At 42.0% G+C, this 20,269-nt stretch overlaps 1 protein-coding gene across 1 annotated transcript in view; it reads left to right on the top strand. All coding sequences in view use genetic code 11, as the record gives it.

The window, feature by feature from the left end:
• The window catches only part of EGR_04551 (Nuclear factor of activated T-cells 5), a gene marked incomplete at both ends in the record, with an annotated part of 44,475 nt that extends 24,575 nt beyond the window's left edge, over positions 1-19,900 (top strand). Inside the window, 6 exons of the mRNA XM_024493800.1 lie at positions 1,968-2,087; positions 5,644-7,086; positions 12,528-12,980; positions 14,958-15,298; positions 16,658-17,246; positions 19,760-19,900. Of these exons, the coding sequence (XP_024351728.1) occupies positions 1,968-2,087; positions 5,644-7,086; positions 12,528-12,980; positions 14,958-15,298; positions 16,658-17,246; positions 19,760-19,900 (3,087 nt within the window). The remainder of the gene's footprint in view (positions 1-1,967; positions 2,088-5,643; positions 7,087-12,527; positions 12,981-14,957; positions 15,299-16,657; positions 17,247-19,759) is intronic.
• Positions 19,901-20,269: the final 369 nt, after the last annotated feature.

Here is a 20,269-nt window from a genome sequence, read left to right as displayed (position 1 = left end):
ATTTTACTAAAAAATTGCAAGTATGGGACAATAAAAACAGGACTGTTTATGAGAAACAAATAAGTTAAATTTTCCGTCACATCTCGTTTGTTAGGTCGGCTCCCTGTTAAGTTATAGCAGCCTTCACTTCACTTCAAATTCTTATCAAATTACTGTATATTTTTGACTATGCACACAATCCCTCCACCTCTCCCATTCCCAGGCATACTTGATCATTTAAAAGTTTGCGATGAAAAAAGTTTTTAATTAGTTGGACTATCCCTGTAGTAATAATGGTCAAATGGATCTAAGTCGAACGAAAAGTGTACCTGTTCTTTATCAGCTACACAATGAAATTATTACAATCGTTGCCAAGGTGAAGGTTCTGCTTTAATAAATTGAATTCACTTTAAAACATTTTCCCTCCTATTTTCTGTACATTTTCGTCATTATCAGGGCAGTAGTATCACCATCATAATTACTAGCGTCAGCGTTAGCAAACTTAATGACAGAGATTAATGAAAAATGCTGAAGAAGTTAACCATTTGTGGCAATACTTAAGAGAGGAATTGCTAATTAACAAAAGAAGTATTAAGTCGGAAATATTCCGTAAAGGGGGAAATTCGTTTTAACCACTTCCCGATACATTAGTAAGCTGTCCTCGGCGGACTTAGTGGATTAGGATAACAGGGATGAAGAAGTTTGTGATTTTTGATTTTGAGTCAAGTTCAGTAAGATTAATATCTTAAAATGCATCTGACGGTGTTTGGATTGCTTATATTCGACCAGTATTGTAGAATGCCATCCCACACCCACCATCAACTTAATGTATTATGCACCAAAATACGTAATAGGCAAAGTGTCAAAACCTTCACGATAGTTGCAGTACAAATAAATGCAGAAGTGCTCCAAAGTGACCACATGTCGGCGAGCGATTTAAATGCGACAGCGAACTGTTGTTTATTATATGTGGACATGCAAGTCCGTCAGTACATATACCAGGCAGCCAGCTTGGCCTTCCTGGCGTGACAGCACGGGTCCTGTAGCTTACAAATGTGTTCAAACTTGTTTTATCGTCGTTAGGCTTAATAGGGAATGTATAAGGGCAAAAGTCGGATCCCCGTCAAAACCAGTCATATTTCAAATAAAGAGCCTAGTGAGTACAAGAGAGCTCAAGTTGTTATCTAAGACCTTATAAGGCGTTCGAGTATGGCGAGAGCTTTTCCGTGAGCCCATCGGAAGACTGGGAAGCTGGTAGTATGGGTTACGTGAGTAGACCCTTATCCCGGCGCTTAAAAGCTTATGAATGACAAAAAAAAATTAAGAAATGAGGACAGGTATCATTTTTCGGCTTAGTTTCCTGCTATATTCACACAAATAAACTATGGCTTTTAACTAGCAGTCCGGACGGTTCGTCATGGTATGACAGCCTGCTTCACTTCATTATCTGTGCTCATCAAAAGGAAAAATCTGTGGTAACCAGCATGCTCCGACTTTTTTGAAATGGTAAATGCTCGTAACTGACCGTGTTTATCCTTTACACTGGAAGAAGGATCGTCGTTTTTCCAATTCCACAGCACGTTATGCGTAAATCATCCAGGATCGGAGATTTTATGAGTTGAATGTTCTTAGGAGTGAGTGGTGTGCTGTGGACTGGGAACAGCCACGGTGGAATTGTCAATGATAGACGCATGCCTGAATTTGGAACATTAATACAAGGCACTTCATCACCAGGTACTGATCTGTGGATGGGCGTAATGACACTGACGCCTGTTATCTTTATTAACGGTACTTGAAGCGACCCACATGGATGCGCACCCACTACTGTCACGGGACAGATACGCTTACCTTTTATAAATGCCCACAGTACTGCCACAATGCCACTTGTTTTTGCATTTTTAAAATTCATTGTTCTGCTCGACTTACAGAATTCCTCGTACCATTAATGCGCACATTACCACTATAACGTTGTGCCTTTTCTGCCACAGTCGCACCTGGTCTGCTGCGTGCCGCCCTACGACGGTCAGACGGCGTCACTGAGTCCGCTACGGGTGCAGATCGTCATTGATGCTCCCAGTGGAACTAGCGCACCCAAAAATTTCTACTACGTCCAAGGCAAGTTTCTCATTCATTTACTCACTCCCTAACTCACTCAGTCAGCCGATATTGGGGACCTTTTTTAGTCAGACCTTTTTTTATCTGAAAAATTGAGAGCTTTTAGCATTGGTTTTTACTGTGGGGCTGCAGCCGGAAAGTCTACGTTTAGCACAGATACTGATCCTTTTAAGCCAGGTCATTGAATATGGGAGTTCCGGTTTCAAATCGTATTGTCAAATTGAGCGATCTGTATCTGGACATTTGTTAATGCTATTTGATATGGCATTTAGTTTTGACGGTTGCATTATCACAACTTCCCTCCTGCGCTTTTTCATCTAGCCAGGTAGGATTCACTAAGGTTCTGAGGCATATAAGTCAGTCCTGGGGACAATACATTCCGTAAGAATTCGGAGTCAACTTTAGTGTTAACGTAGGAGGAGCTCTATGTCACTGTCTTAGGGACATTCGAAGACCAAAAGTGAAGAAATGTCGCAGCAAGAAGCCAGGGCGAAAAATGATACGGACTTAGCCTAAGTTGTGGAAGCTTGATATTTTCATACTTGGTGAATGTTAATATGCCCACTATTAATTTCATTCATGTTAGATTGTGAGGTTAATATTAACAGAATTAGGAAATGTTGGTTGAATTATATGGGTTTAGGGTGCTTAATGGGTTAATTGCTTGAAGTTCACTGACTCCGAACTTTCACAATTCCCAAGGGTGAGTTTTTGTTATGAATAGCACCATCTTATTGTTAATGCTCGCTACCCCTTATTTCTTTTTGCGATTTGTTGATTAAATTGCGATCAGGGGCGTAAGATTTAACAAGATCTGAAGTTTCAGGCTATCAGCCTTAGCACGAACCTTAACAGCGTTCCACTAAATTTTGACTTTTTGTAACTGGAATTGTTAGATGATAAAATCTCGATCTGACACACGAAAATGACGAGCTATTTTATGCCTATAACAAATTCATCACCTTTTAGTCAATGGTAAAAAAGTTGAAAAGGAATATGGTCATTTGAGCGCAACTTTTGATGTTATTTTTCCGTAAAGGTTGAAGATAATGCTAAGGTTTCGGAATATCATTTTGTAATCTTTTGATTTCTGAAGGTTAAAAGTTGATCAATTAGTAAGCCTATGAGTCTGCGTTTTTCTTCACTTCTAACAAACAAAATTTAGGCAGTCATTCGCTCATATGTCGCAATTATCGCCCGTTAAATCTAAGACAGCACCCTCAGTGGTAGCGTCTCTTCAGCTGTACTTATCTACTAGCGCAGTTAAGAGGGTTATTCAACTCGTGCTGCTAAAGTGACTTAATCTAATCAAACTATCCTTTATGTCTGGCTGATTTATATCCCCCCACTGGCACAAACGGAAGCACCCAGTGGACCACCTACACCTCTCGCGTGTGTGGGAGGAGGAGGAGAGCCATTGGGTGCCTCTGCGTGTGCTCTGGTGACCACGGGATTGGAAAAAAATAAGCGAAGTAGGCTCCTGTCCACTCAGACTTAACCCTGATTTAATTTTAGGAGGCACCCGCGAGAACCTTACACCTGGCCGCTCATAGGGTTGTGATAGTGAATTTGTTGATTTCAATGGCAGTGGTTGTGATTATGACGATGAAATTGGAAGAGGGAGATTGCAGTCCAGCCTGCTTTCCTGCCTTTCTTCCTCCCCCTCCTCATGTACATGCAAACCCTAGAACTGCCAAGCAAACGAACAAGCAACCAACCAAACAAATGTCTTTCTTCTTGATTGCCTCTTTCTCCTCCGCTCAGTCCCAATTCAATGCCTTATTTTGCCCATTGACAATAATTTTATACTTACCTAATGTAATTAACCTTGCACTGTGACATACATTTGTAACTTTGGGTGATGTGGCTGTCTGTTTTATAATATTTGTTGTTTATTCTCTTTACTAATGAGGAATCACAACTTTGAGGTGCCTTATATGTGCTGGAGACGCTTTGCCATATTCGACGAGTAACAGCTGATATAAATGCTCTAGCTTATAAATTATCGTCCGTCCGTTTTCCTTCACTGAATTTTATTTAATATTCAAACTTTGGACACACTGTAGCACTGTGTCTGCAACACTGAGCATGATAAAATCTGCTCCTCTGAGGTAACGAAAAAAATAACTTACACACAGCATGACGATTAAGGGGGTAATCCTACCATATTTGAGGTAGGTCGAATGACGATGTTGCTAACACGATTGACGCGCTTAACAAGCTGAGTGCTGTAGAGTAGCCGATTTCATGGCGAATTACGCAGGAGCGAGGTTTAAGAACATATTACAACACTTGGATTATTTATTTAATTATCGGGTTTATGGTTGCCTGGGCACCTAAGTCTAAGGGCTCTATGCTTTCCTCGGCGCTTCTGTACATGGCCAATACACTTGATTTCCAAATATTATAAATTCTTCCGACTTCAAGGAAGACTCGGAGCACCAAAAAGAAGCCTAAGTCTTGTAAAATGAGTTAGCTAATTTATCTTCTACTAGGGATAAAAGTAATAATTGCAAGTACTTATCCTGTGATTCTAAGCAAATTATACAAGGGCCATTCAGCACGGCAAAAGTACATGACTTCTATTACCTCTCTCTACCAAAGCAGGATTTTGTACAAATGTATTCTTTTGAACTTATTCAAATGCGGATATTGAAACTAAAGACTAAAATTCTCAATAAACGCACAAGCAAGTTGGCCGCAATCAACATTATCTTCCATGTTAGAAATGCCTTATCGGCAGATAAGCTAATCACAAAATAATTTGTATACAAATGTGCAAAACGAATGCAAATCAAAGAACAATTTTAGTATAGAGGCATTTTGCAGGAGCATTAGTAGTATTTCTTCCTGCTCTTGCAACTCAAAATAAAGATGCATTAAAAATCACGGCAAAATATAAGCAAATACACATAGTAAAATTTTTAATCTAAAAACTTTAGAAAATCTAAAGCTTATTACTTTATTCAATAATCGTTCTTGCAAAAATTAGGATAAGGCTCTTGTTTTACTGTGTCACTCCGCGACGCAAGCATTTTAATTGCGGCTGTCAACGAGGCTTGATTTTGTTTGCAGTTCGTTTAGTCAGGCCTGGGTCGCTACGTAAAATTGTATTTAGAATTTCGACCGTTGAAGCCCATTTATTTTCATTCACGCTTATGAAGTGTATGTTTCATTCAATGGTATGAATATTCTTTGATATTGCAGTTTTGGGACCCACGGTATCCTGTTGGGCTAGATATTTCCAGAGAATTTGCCAGATTTTTGGGATATGAATATTTACTTACCATTTTTATTTCCTCTATTTTCTTAGAATAAGGCTGCTCCTTGCGTATTCCCTGAAATAGTTTCCAAACTAGGTCTGCTTAGGTTAATTTGTTCTTAGACCGCTGAGGTGCATTCAATTAGCATCATTTAATTACTTTTGACCATAGACGCTTGATTTTTGTATTTGGAAGACGCTCTCTTTTTAGCCACTTTTTGTACTTCTAATGTAACGGCACCATGTCGATGGCTGGTAAAACTGTACAACGAAATACTGCTCCAAAGAACCCCACAACTCAGATTCCCGACACCATAGTCCGTCGTTCACCACGCATTCACAAACCCATTGAAACTGCTCACAATCCCGACCCGGGCACTTTCCTCCGTCCCCTCTCACGCTCCGTTCCACGGGCAAAACCTGCCCTTTTTAAGTCCTCCAGCTGTCACAATATCAAATCTGCCCGCTCAAACTCCCAAACCTCTCTGGACTCACACGATTCTATCAAGGAGTCCAAATCACGGAAGATCTCCAGTCGCAAACCCTCCTCAATTATAGCCCTCCCCTCCGCCGTCCTCCGCGAATCGAATTCCTCCACTTCTGGCGGCTCAAACACCGTGAACGGTGATCGTATCTACATCAATTCTGATCTTCTCTCTCGAGTTGAGAAGGAAAAAAAACAGTATGAGGCGCGTATATCCGAGCTCACTCAACTGACAGAGTCACGAAAGATGGAGATTGAACGCCTCTCCTTTGAGGTCCGCAACTTGCGGGAGGCGAAGGAGCGAGCGGAGGCTCTGGTCCAACAACAGACCTCTCACGACCTCAAACGAAAAATGGGTGGTGCTGACCTTGACGAGGATTCGTCTTGCCTCTCCTCGCGCCCACCTCTAGAACCACCTGCTGCCTCAGGAACTGCCAATTCAGATCAACAGAGCCTAGTCTCCGCGATGTCCAGTCTTTTTGGTGGGGAAACCACCAAGCCTACATCGGTTACGAACTTGGAGAACCGAATTCATGAGATGGAGGAGGCGAACTACACGACAACCGAGGAATTGCAAGCGACGATGGGCGAGTTATGTGAAATGCAGAGGACACTGGATGAGACGCAGGAAGAGAATCGCAATCTGGCCTTCGAACGAGCTATCCTTCTTGAGTCGTTATGTACGCAAACCGCCAAGTTGGAGCATTGCCGCCTCCAGATTGATCAGTTGAAGTATCTGCTAGTGACCAGCCCCTCGGCATCCACTGGGGATGCGAGGGAGGCACACTACGCGGAACTCTATGCTTCAGTGGAGGAGGAGAAACAGATCCTCCTGACACAAAACAACGACTTAGCGCAGCGCTGTGAGTCTCTGGATGCAGAGTGTCGCCAACTCAGTGAGAAGATAGAGTCTCTGACGCAGGAGGCAGAACGACTGAGAATGGAGGCAGCAGTCATCACTACAGCAGAAGCTGGTGACGACCGGACGTCGGTGGTGGAAAAGACTAATATTACTGCAGAGGCGGAGGTGGAGCTCTCGGTCAAAGTGGAGGCATTGATGCGACAGGTGGCAATATGGAGGGAGAAATTTGAGCTGGAGGTGGCGGAGCATGAACGCGAGGTCACTGAATTGAGACTTCACGAGAGGCATCTCCTTAAGACAGTACAGGTCGCGGATGGAATCAGGATGGAGTCAGAAGCTGAGGTGGCTCGCATCACCATGGAGACTCATGAGCTGCGCGACCAGGTGAGCGACGTGAATACTAGGAATCTAATCAATTTGATTGTTACCGATATCCACCATCTTTTACTTTAAGAAATAACCTGATAGCGGTTGTTTAATTTAACACTCAAAGATAACTTCCATTTGGGGACCTGTTTTAATAAGCCCTAAACTTGTACTGCGCATGTATTTAGTTGTTTTAAAGTACTAGTTTAATTATTTTAACATTAAATTTGCCATTTCTCCACTTTGAGATGTCAGCTATCGTTTCCACTTTGGACCGCACAAATTATCGGCTATGACTTGTCAAAACTTGGATTTATTGCTATATATGTGGGTATTGTTAACCCTATAGACGAGCATTATCTGACGACGAAAAATCTGAAACGCTTGTCGATTGGAAAATGCTATTTTTTTAATTTCGTATCCGCATTTTTATGCAAAATTTCAATAATTTTCAAAATTTAGGCTTTTTTAACAATGAGCCATTCATACTCGTCACATATTTCATTTACTGGGTAATGTTAGCCGTCTTTAAACAATTATCATCCCCATTGCAAATATGTTTAGTGACGATGTTGACGGTGGATTGACGACCTAGATTCTCCATTTCCTTGCAAACACACGCAATGCGCTGTTAATGGGTGTACTTTTTAAGCTGACTGCGCTTGTCTTCCTCCTTTCTTCTTCACCTTTATTAGAGAACTTTTGTTTTTAAAATCCTTCGTGTCTCTCCAGTAAGGTATCCCATTTCGAGCGAAAAGTATTTTTGTCTTCTTTAACATAAACTAAATATTTTCAAGATTTTAAGTTTGCTATGGGCTAGGCGTTTTGCTAAATGCACCTGTAAAATTCATTTTTTAAAATAACTTTGAAGCCAATTTGCTTTACAAATATGTCAAAGGTGCGTAATTCGGCTGCAATTTCTTACCGTCCACTGATCTATGTATCTACAGGCTAGTCACTGTCCCCATTCTGGCGAGTAATGCGCCTAACTCCAACAATGGTGTTTTTGATGATGTCTGCACTACTTTAATAAATCAAGCTGTCAAGTGTCGTGGTTCCTCCTCCGTCTGAGAGATGAGATGCTTAAGTGGCACATTTTGTGTTAATTATGTGATTGGGGTGTATTGTGGTGTGTTCGCCACCGAAAGCCCTTGTCAGTAATTAATTATGCAAACAACAGACACCGCGCTTGTGTATGTTACGTGCATGTGAGATGACGGTGGCCTCCTGTAGCATTTTTGTTCTCTACCTCATGAATTTCCTCTCCTTCACTCTCACCCTCACCTGTCCAGTTGCACTACTATCATTAGTGGTTGTTTCCTTTTATCCTCTCTCGTCTAGGTCTTCTATTCTGTTGTATGCAGATTTTACTTCCGTGCTTGCACTTCATGCTAATAATTTGCTACCTTTAGCATACCTCCAAGCGTACCCGTTCCGCCTGAAAAACATTCTTTGATTACGACTAATCAAACCGTCATTCTGGGCTTTAGAGATGATGAAATTTGCATGCTAATGGGTGGATGGATAAACGTACTTCTTGCCAAAGGTTTACGATAAGTTATTTACTTCTTTTTGGCTTCCAAGACTAGCTCAAAATACCCCTGTTAGCAGAGATTACCCTAATAAATAATGAATAGTTCTAAACAATTTACTTGCTTGTTATTTGGCATACATTTCTTACCCAATGACTACTTTTACATTGAACGGCAATATTTTACCCTAGCTATCATTCGTATTTCTCATTCACCTAACAGAACAGAACGTTTTCAAACTCAGTTTGACTCTTGTCTCATGTGACACCGCGATCTTTAAAATGTCTATCGGTTTGTGGTACTTAAGGCACATTTGAGAACCAACCCTTTCAATAACCTGATTCTGTTTGAATCTGAGTCGCGTCATGAGCTGCTTTACCGCTTGGGGATTATTTTCTTTCTAGCTACGAATTCCCCAAGAATATATCTACTACTTGTGTGTCATCCTGGAAGTCCGACAGGAAATTTTCGATAGTCGTTCGAGTTCCTTCCAAATTTGTTTATTTAAGGGATTCATAAATCGACCTCATCTCAATTTCTTAAGTTCTTTGTCTGTAGATGCTAGGAGGCTGTTAAGCAATATCCCGGAAGCTGCCATCTTCAAAACTCCATTATGTTTACGTTTGCATAACGTCGGTAGCTATTTCTTGTCCCCATCTTACTACTACTGTCATTGCAGGGTGACTGATTGGAAGCACTGCAAATAATAGCCATTCATCTGCGTACTGAATTTGCCTAATTCGATGGTATTAGTTACGTCGAGATTCTAGTAGCAATCGCTATATTCAACCCAGTCGATTGTTCTTCGGCGTCTGCTTCTGATGTTCTTCATTAAAAAAATGTTCTCAATTTCTCAATTTTCACCAAAATCCTCTCCAAATGTGTTACTTTTCGGAGTATTCCATGAACTAATTTCAGCTTTCTCCATTTATGGTAATACCAGAGGTGTGTTCTGGAAATAACATTTTAGGGAGACTGATTATTATCTCTTCTTAACTCCTTTTTGCTGTACGAATTTCGTTGAAAATGCGTTCATATCAGCTGACGCATGTAGTCGGTGCCATTCAATTTCCATTCCAAACAATTTTAACTAGACATTTGTCTCTTGTGATGCCGGAATCTTTTAAACGCCTTCTTTTTTCTAAGAATTCCCATTCTTAATTCTCCTTTTGGCGTTGAATTTCCTTGAAAGTATGTATACTACTAGTGTGTTATCCCACAGCGCTTGATAACCTGACTGACATGGAGTCGCAAACTATAGCGAACCATCTAGTATAATGTTTACAAAACCCAGTATTTTATTTACTGAAATCGCATTTTTAAGTGTTATTAAGTCACATGAAATCTTTTTTTATCGGAATTTTCTATGAGTCAATTGGGTCTCTAGACCTCCCTTGAAGTCCATTCGTAGTTTCATGGAAACCGCTCTTAAAATGGTAATACTCCTTTCTTCATTCTGGTTTACGAATTGCGTTAAAAATTCAAGTCTGTAGCGTCTAACTCATCCGACTGGGAAGCGAGTGTGTTAGAAGAAGCAGTCAGTGAAGCTCCTCTTATTCCGTTATCTTCTTCCTACCAGAGGCGATTAGTAATACACCTTTGTCCTGACTTTTTCTACACGTGTGCACACATACGCATCAATGTCACCAAGGTATACACGGACACGAGGCAATATTCCATCCACATATTCAGGCAGGGAGGCACAAGAGCGTCTCGTAGCAGTAGGTGACGGCGGAGGCAGTAATGGCAGTGGTGGTGGCTTTTCTCACGTTCTCGTGTGCGCACGTGTTCATAAAGCTTCTTGAGGACACGCACATGCGGGAAAAAACATCAGCGGCAAAATAAGAAGCGGAAGAGGAGGAGGTGAATATAATGCCAGTGATTTGGCCGTCGGTCGGTCGGTCGGTCGGTCACCTAGTCATGTGTAAGGTCACCGTGTCCTTCGGACAGGTACCTGAGAGAGATAGCCGTTAATTTACGATGTGTGAAGAATGGTAACGACAGAAGAATTGCTCATGATAGATTAAGAGTCAATATTGCTCGGACATTTTCCTCTTTTCTTAAGGTACATCGTTGTTTCGGTTTCTGATTACCCTCTCCTTAGAGCGATTTGATGTGACATCAGGATTAAGTACATGTCACGCTCAAATTTGATTATGAGTTTGAGATTGGATTACATAATGTTTTCATTTATGCTTGGGTGAGAGAAAGCAGTCATTTCAAAGAAACTAATTGCTTACTTTTGAGCTACGTTCCTACTGATCAATGAATCGGGTTTGAGGAAATGAACGCATAGCAAAAGAAGTTTGGTTCTAACCTGTGGTTAAATATTTGGGGTCCCAGTATGAAAAACGAATTATTTATTCAAAATAACCTCAAAGCGGAGTAGTTTTTATGCTTACTGATTTCATCGATAGGGGATTGTGTGTTTCCAACTTCACCAACCAGTGTGGAAAAGCACTAATTTGTAATGCTTCTTCCAAACTTTTCGTGATGCTATCCTTCACTAAGTAATTTGAATTCCACTGACGGCTGTATTTTTGCGTGCATGTGGTCAAACTGGGCCATTCTGGGTAATTTTTGGTCGTTGCCTAAAAACAAACCAGAGGTATGTTTCCATTTCCAGGAAATTATTGTCTTATTTTTGCTGGTAATAGCTCGGGGGATCCTATTCTGATGTTCAAGTGCCTAATATGTGGCATCGGTTTATACATTCAGAGGAGTGGAATACCCAGCTCTCGATCTGTTTTTATAATTAAACTTTTTCTTATTTGTAAACAGGGTTTGTGTATCTTCCACCCTTCTTAAACCCGTGGCATTTTGCATCAGGAAAGTGATGGTTTAGTGAAATCAATGTCACGATTTCCACAACAGGTTTATGTAATTTTGGCACCATAAACATATGAACGGAATGTTGTTGATCTGAAGTTATAACATTTGGTTAATGAAATTTGGCTTGGCATTAGATTTGGGGGCTTTGTCTTTCCACTAAATCTCTTATTTGTATAAGTCTTTTGCGCTATTTCTCTTTTTCGTTATGGTGACCTGTTCATTGAAAGCGGTAGTTTCACTATGTTAACAGCAGGGACGTTTTTTCCATTCTAAGTGCAGCGTCTTCTATGGTGTTTAATTAATCTATTCAAAAAATCCTGACTTAGGTAGTAGGCTCCTTTCCACTTTCCCGGACGCGGGCCGTGGGAGTGTTGTTCATCTATTTTCCTGAATCCATCGAATAAGGGCCATTCAACTCCCCAAGATGATTCCCACTGTTCACTTTCTAAAGCCAAAATGATAGGTGCTTGACTCATTTGCTACTTGTTACTAGTGTATCCTTTCTTTACCACTTTGTGATAGACGATCGCACTAAGCCATGTGTTCACAATAAAATACACGTATGCCGTTTTGGATTCGAAAATGACTCTAGCTTCTGTATTTTGAACAAAGGTTGGTCTGTTCTGCTAATGTTAGTGTCATTAGGGATACAAAACGCCTGGCTTATAGTGATCTATTTCCATCTGTGACTATGGTAGCGAACGCGTTGAGTTGTGACATCGAGGCATCCAGTTTATACACTAGTGGATATATATGCTTGGTTCATTTTTATAGGCCTATTGCGAGCAAACGCTTAGAAATCGTAGTCGTGGTGTGCATGCAGTGGTGCGCGATTGACCTTGATTTTTTCATCTGGGTATATTTGTATGGGCGTCCCTTCTGTTTCTGTACAGTCGAGATTTCTGATTCTATGGTTTCATTGCTGTTGCTTAGGTCTTATTGAGTCATTTTCACCTTATTCAACACTCCTGCTTGATTCGACTTTTCCTTTGGCACAAATCTGAAATTTATATCACTTAAATTCTCCATTAACCAATGTGGACTTTCTTTCATCACTAACGCATCACCAGACTGGCAACTACTTGTCCTTCATAGGTGAAGCATCTGTCAGCAGACCTCGAGAACGCACTTCAAGAAAGCTCGAATCTCCGGGACCAACTCTCTAAGTCATCTCCACATCAGGATTTTCCACCATCACTACCGGCTGAACCCTCCTCACCACCACCCCCGCCTCCCCCACCATCGCCACCGCGTGTGGAGATGAAAAGCGTGGCCACAATGACCTCACCGGCGGAGACGCCCTATGTATCTCTGTCCTCTACCAATGCAACCACGGCTTCAGCCACCACCATAGGTTCCTCAGCAGCCACCTCCTCAACACCCTTCCAGCACCTGCACCGCACCACCTACATGCAGAAATTGGGTCTCAATCCCGCTTCTGCCACCGTCTCACCTGGTGGGCCTGGTAACAGTGGTGGTGGTGGAGTTGGTGCCATCAGACGCACTGGACCTACTGTCCAGAGTCTCATTCAAACTATCGAGAACCAGGTAATTACCCTCCCCCGTGAAAACCTGGAGTATGCCCAAAGGTAGCTTTGAAGGTAAGTATTGGGGTAAATATTTTAAATAAGATGAGAGACTATAGTTCTCATCGGATTCTCCAAGTTATCCCTGAACAGGGAGAAGTATGACAAATGAATTGAAGGACTGCGAAATTAATAGCACAGGTGGCTTGAGCAGGGCTGAGCACCATCACTGTAGTGGCCGAATCACTGAAAACTGAAAGCATCTGTGTAATCGAGGTAAGGGTTTGTTATCCAATTGCATCCAGACTCAGCTGGACCACCGCCTTTTCCCTGAACGAAAGTTTTTTTTTCAATCTTAAACTGTGTCACGAATGTATGAATATCTTATTAACTTATCATCGTATAGGCTCAGCTACGTCATGCTTCGAAGTTTTCACGTTAAAAGTCTCATAAATTTTATCTGCTGAACCTGATGCAACGTCTCAGCCTCCCTTCTGATGTATCTGAGGGTCATTTTTCATTAAAAATTGCTCCTTGTACGAAATTTTGTGGACTGCTTATAAAAAGTCAGTTATTTGCCCAATGGAGATACCATTGACCTTGTTCCTATTTCTGAGCATGGTAAATAAGACGTGGAAATTGATTAAGTAATTTTGCATTGTGTAAGCGTCTGGTGTTTTCTTGTCGGTTCGCTCAGAGTGAGTGCTCTTCACTTGGTATTACCTTCTTATTTTCGATGTTTAAAGGCTAGGCTTTCTGTGCGCTAACGGTGCTCGCATTTCCTGTCTAATGAGGCAATAGTCGTGTATTTGCTTGGTTTAAATAGGCTATTTTCCTTCGTCCAGATTTTCTCTGGTTTAACAACTCATTTTGTCTATAAAAGCTAATTTGTGGCTTGTTGCTAGTCCATTAGACATGAAGTGTCTAATTTTTAAGAAGTATGTTTAGAATATGGAGGACTTCTGAAAGTAATTAATTTTTTTTAGGTTTCCACCTCTTCTATTGTGACTTTTTCAAGTTATTTATTAACACACACAAGTACACACCTCGGTCCCACGTAGATGACTTATCTGTGAAGTTTAAAATTACCTGGTAGAATAACAAAAAAACACTTAAAACTATTGCTTTGTGCTTGCGCATTTGCAACCACGCCCTTACCAGTCAAACCCATTGGTTTCCTTTTTGGCTCACACTGGCTTGTTTATCAACTCTTGTTGTTTACAAAAAATTAACAATGCGCAGTCACAACAACCGAATGGAGCCAAAAACCTGTCATGCTAAAATAGTGGAAACCATGCCTCTCAAGCTGGCTATTCACATTAGTTAACATTCTATAATCGTTGACTCGGCATTGTTTTTGCTGAAAACAGTCTCAAATTTTGCCAATACCTATACATTTCCCTGTTTTTTTATAGATTTGGGGCTGCATTTCTAACCTTCCTTATTTTAGGATAAGCTTGCCTCACTGTTTTGAAGCGTAATGGTTATTCAAGGACTCACACTTCTGTCTGGTAGCTTGAGATTGCCTCGATGGATTCACAATAAAACTTGTTCTTAAAAGCTAATTGCACACTAACAGTAGCACTGGTGTCGATAATTATGCATATAGAGAAAAACTAAATAAAATTAAGAAATGCTGGAGGTATGCCCTCCCAAGCTTGTTAAGTCACTGATTCAGCTTTGTCATTACCGAAGTTGGTCTCACTCTGTGATGCAAATGACTACGATTTCTCTTGGTTATCCCAGAACGACTTTGTTTGCTGTATGTCATTATTCCACTCCTTTTAACTAGCCTTTATTCTTAAGCTCAGTTTAATTTCTCTAGTTTTTCTATTCAAAATAATCTGCGTTGTTGCTTTCACGTATTTAACTTAATCCAAAGCTCTCATCATCATCAGTGCGACGACTTTTAAGCGGAAGTGTTTACCAGAGAGTTGGTTCACCTTCTTTTAGCAGTCTGACTGACTTGTTCCCATTTCTCCTATTTCTTCTGATAAAGGTAAAGGCTGTCCAGCACCAACAGAAGGTTTCAGCAGTTCGCTCTACAGTTACCAGTGCAAAGGTCAAGCTGGACGTTGATGGCAGTGTCGGCGATACCGGTGTTAACGGCGTCGGTGGCGATAGGTGCAATTCTCTACCGGCGCGTCGGCTGCACTCGGCCGGTAGTAGCCCTAACTCAACCCCCGTCCACTCGGCACCCCGGCATTCCCTGTTAGCCGAACCGCTTGTCGGTGATTTGGCTCCTGGAGGACCACCACCACCCACTTCTCCCCCCCTCGCATCCCCTGCAACTTCTCAACCTCCACCTTTGTCTTGGACAACTTCGGCGTCGTTGTTGAGGTGACTTTTTAGATCATTAAATCCATGAATATTTTACTAACACGGATTAAACAGTAACGGTTCAGTCTAAACGCTGCATTTTCCAACATTATTTGGTTTTATTACCTCCATTCATATCTCCAGGGGCTGGTGCTGCATCGATGGGTGACATGTAGCGATTGTCGGCGCTAATAATCGTGCTGACTTTTTTCTATTTCAAAATTATCACTTTCATTTCGAGTTCGCTTGGTGCCACTGCCTTTAGTGCTGTTACTACGACAGATTAGTCACTTCACCAAAATCGTCAGAAGGTGAGGTGGTCTTAGGGAGTCCCGCTGTCCCTCCTCGAAAACTGTCACTTTCTCCCGGTTGATTGGTCGATTGATCAATATATGACATGGAAAGGTCTGTGCTTTTGTGACATTTCCTTCCTCTCTTTGTTGGCACCACGACGCAGTGACGTGCATATCTTGTGTCTTTCTAGTCCGCTTGCTTTCTTGTTTGCTTGCCCTTCGGAAGCACCAGTGGTGGTGGCATTGAAATCGGATGCACTGTTGGGGTGATTCACTCTGCATACGCACACGCAACAGCAACGGGTGTTAAACTCTTTTGAACGCCATATTTAGGTTCCTTTCTACCCCTTTCCAATTGCTGCGTGGTTGGGGTAATGCGTCATGCAACTAGGCAATGCTGTCTGTACTTACCTTTGCTCTTTTAATATGATACTTCCAAAATTGGTGTCCACCTTTCAACTTCTTCCAGGTGACAGTTTCTTTTTACCCCATTGAGGTGGTAAATGGGTATAACCAGTTCTTCGATCGAAGTCCAAATGAACGTTTGCTCTGTCCGATAGAGATGTTGTAGTCATTGAATCATTCAATCTAGTTATAAAAACTGAAACATAAGGGGACTGCTTTGTGAGGTAATAAGGAACCTAGTTATTCCCTTTACTTGTCTGTTCAATTGAAGGCTGCCAACCATTTCTAGATTTTACGTTAAGCCTTAAAATTATGCGTAAAAGCCACAAAAAAGATCCGGTTCAGAAATCTAACTTTATCACTTTATCATACATATTCACCGGATGAAGTTAACTGCTCAGCCTTTGCGACTACCTGGAAGACGCTATTTTTACAATCTAGATTTAATTTATGCGGTATTTTCTTGTTTTGCTTTGGGTAGTTAAAGTGGAGACGCTCATTCCCATTTCTTAAAGCTTTACCAATTACTATAAGCTTAGTTTTATGCCTCAAACATATGCATAAAATTTAGATTACGAATCACAGATTATTTCAAATCCAGAACACTATTTCCTACCTATTAGTAAGAATGCACCGATTAGTCCAACGATTCCTTAGTCCGTTTTCATTTGCTTTCTGGCAGATCAAAGCCCATTTTCAGTGTCCCGCGTGACAATACCTCACCTGCAAAGGAGTCCTTCCTCCTCATGCACTCCGCTACTCCTTCTACCTGCACTGTCTCCTCCACTGCTACTCCCACGAGTACCTCCGCTTCCACTACTCCGCGACTGAAGCGCCACCTCACCGCTCCCCCCTCCTCCCCTTCCGCCGTTGCCACTAAGAACAACGGCTCCGGGGCGATCTCAGAGGCCGTCTCAAGTGTTCTCTCCGCTGCAGCCGGTGATTCTGTGCCTTCTTCCACTACCACCACTGCTGCCTCTGCTTCTACAGCTACCACAAATACCTCCGGTACCACCGCCGTTGTGGACACGGCGACGGATCCGCTACATGAATTGGCGAAGCGCACCGACGCGGGTTCAAAGCGCAACGCCCTGCTGCGCTGGTGTCAGGGTCGAGTGGCGGGCTACCGGGGGGTCGAGGTGACCAACTTCTCCTCTTCCTGGAATGATGGTCTGGCGTTGTGCGCCCTCCTCCACACCTTCCTACCACACCTCATTGCACCCAACTGGGAGCGGGTTGTCAATAGCATGGATAAGCAGCGCCGCTTTGAGGTGCGTTGAATTGTTCTCTCTGTTGTGGCGTAGCCATCTGAATCATCCCCGAAGAGCTAACGGTGCATGTGTGTGGAGGAAAATGTGCTAGTATCGTGCATACTGTTTGAGGTCCCAGAAGCACAAGTAGAACGCCAAGTCATTAAGAAGGAATTCGGAACCACGTGGAATAAGGTGCTAGTGGAGCCAGATTAATGTACGATTAATGGGGGTGTCATTTTGTTGCAGGTGCTCTGCGATGAATGGTGACGTTATTTTCGAAGTTACACGCAGCATATCTCTTAGTGATGCGCAGTCAAGATGGGGTGGTGTTTTAGCTTCTTCCTTAGTATGGCAGTGGGAATTGTTGGCACCTGCGAGGCAGGAATTCAAATGTGTTGAGGGATTTTCGTCCCAAAAAATGGCTTTATGGTTATATTCATGACAAGAAGTTCAGGTAGGAGTGGTAGAAATGGCCGATTTGAGACGTGGTCGAACTTTTTCAATGAATTTGCACCCATTGTTCGCAAGTCATGGTCTTTGAGGACGTTTGCACACGAGCCAAAGCATATTTGCTGTATTAACGGTGGAAGCTCGGTTGAACTTTTCGCACTAGTCATATCTTCCATCTTTACTTCCCTTTCAACCATCTGTTGAGGTCATGCTGGAAAAGAATACTGGAGATTTTACTTAGTTACCACTTTGACAGAAATCTTGTGACAGTTGTTTTCAACATGAATTCTAATTCATTTTGTTGCAGACAGTGATCCAGACTATACGTAAAACGATGCCAATCCTTTGTAGTCGGACTCAGCAAATGGTGCTGAAAGGCTAAGGTGTTGAAGCTGCCCACGTTTCGCATGCTAATCGAGCATCGCCAAGCCTAATTCTTCTGTCCTGCTGCGTATAATTAAATCAGTCATACACATGAGGGTGTTACTTCTCTTTTTTTCTTTTCTAGGCGGCTATTTTTGGCATTAATTTTTCTTCATACAATCTGCCTTTTCTAGATGTTTTTCGGTTGGCAACTTTTCTATCTGCAAAGGGTTGCTGAAGTTGATAGTTGCTACTCCTTCCGTTAGTTATTTCCTTTTTTGTGTAAACCATTAAATTGTGTATCTGAAGCAAATTAGCCAATTTTAGTTTTATTTATGCACCGAAGCCGTTACACGATCTTAAATAGAAGCACTGTGCTTTCAGTTCACTGGCCCAGTGCCCATCGTATTCTCTACGAGCCCTATCATTGTGCTGTTCATTATTATTTTGCTGCTAAAATGTACTTTATATCTGCCTTTCACCACCAGCCTGTCAAGTAAGCTGTCTTAAACACTTACATCTATTTTTTGCGAAAAACAAATTAAAGGGGGGCGTAAAATGACTCTGTGTGTGATTTCAGCTCCTCTTCTCCTGCTCTGAAAATGTGCTTTCCATCTAGAGGATGCGTTTGGCTCTTGACCAATTCTATAGGCTTCTCGTAATGCGTCTCCTTGCCTACCCATGAATCACCTCAATAACGTGAAAATACTGAATTATTTAATGGATTAAAGGATTATTCTTGATTATGCTTTAGACCAAGCACTCTTCCGTTCCAAGAGATGGTATTGCTTAGCTGGCATAACCAAGGCGCAAGTTGCATGCGTTTCCACTTAAATGCGTCTGAAAGACACTGAAGCTGAAAGAAAGCTCTATTCGTGTTGCTGATAGGGCTATTCTCTCCAGCAGAGTTGTAGCCAGGTGCTTAACCCTTGGCTATTCGCTTCACTCCGTGCGACTACTGGCGATTACCTCCATTGTTGGTATTGAGAAGGAGGCAAGCTTTTATGCAGGCTACTCTCTCCTGCTGCAATACAGCATCATGAAATGGACTTGGATTTCATGACAAAATGGAGGTGGTCTACTTATTCTTCAATTGAACGCTTGGTAACAGTCTTTTTGCACTTTAGCATTATTCCTCTCTACATCTAACGCCAACATTTTGACTAGGAGCAGGCATTGGTTCTCATCTGAAGATTTTGATTGCCAGGGGCTTGTAGATCAAAAAGTTCTTCCAGATCGTACCTTTGTGACATTGTTTGGAGGCAGTTTGTAACAAAGGCAAATTGTTTGCTGACTTGGTTGCACTCGAAATTCTACGTTGAAATATATTTAAGTGCTGAAACTCATGCAGCAACTCCGTTTTGCCCCTCTTTCTGGGACGCATAGAATTGGTGTTTGTCATGGTTGCGTACCTTTTTTGACTCAATTAAAATAAGTTTCTCTTGAGACGAAGCACCGTTTCAATTGACAGCGATCATAGATTGTGGGCAGTCCTGATAGGTTTTGATCACATTGGTATATTTTTACCTCATTTATTGAATCCAACTTTTAGACGAATTAGGTCCATTTTCTTGAACGCAGCAGCTACTATTCAGTCGTCGTTCTCGTGGCTTGAACTCTCCGTCTCCGTTTTGGCTATCTTAGCGTTGATTTTTCCCTCCTAATGATGATAGGAGCGATATATCCTCTTCTACCCTCGAACGTGTGTTGCATTACAGGTGGCTTTCGCGGCAGCGGAGAGCCAGGGTATTCCAACGACCCTTCGTCTGAGTGATATGCTCACCAAGGATCGTCCAGACTGGAACCATGTGATGACCTACATCGCCTCGATTTACAAACACTTTGAAGCCAACCCTTAGTCCCCTTTGCCCCCCTCCCTTGTCCCAATTCTCGGTTGTACATCCATGTTCTCTCTTCATCCCCCCGCATTTATTATTACTTTCCAGTCCCAGTACTGTTTTATCACAACCGGCGTTTGAGATGGACGCGATAAAAGAAATGCAGGATTTTCACTCTTGACAATCACATTCATACGTATGCGCACACGCTGACTTTCCACCTCCCTCTTCCTATGTGTGGGTGAAAAACGTCGAGCAAAATTCTTGTTTTTAATGGTGCTACACCCACACAACTTTAGATATGAATGAATTATTTCTTATACTGTAGTGGCTGATTTACCTTTGGTTTTGTATGCATCGACTCACCATTTCAGCGCTGTAAGACATGCT

This window comes from Echinococcus granulosus, assembly GCF_000524195.1.
Source record: "Echinococcus granulosus chromosome Unknown EG_S00029, whole genome shotgun sequence".
NCBI classification, from domain to species: domain Eukaryota; kingdom Metazoa; phylum Platyhelminthes; class Cestoda; order Cyclophyllidea; family Taeniidae; genus Echinococcus; species Echinococcus granulosus.
The sequence above is the reverse complement of the archived record's forward strand: the minus strand, read 5'-3'. Positions and strand labels throughout refer to the sequence as shown.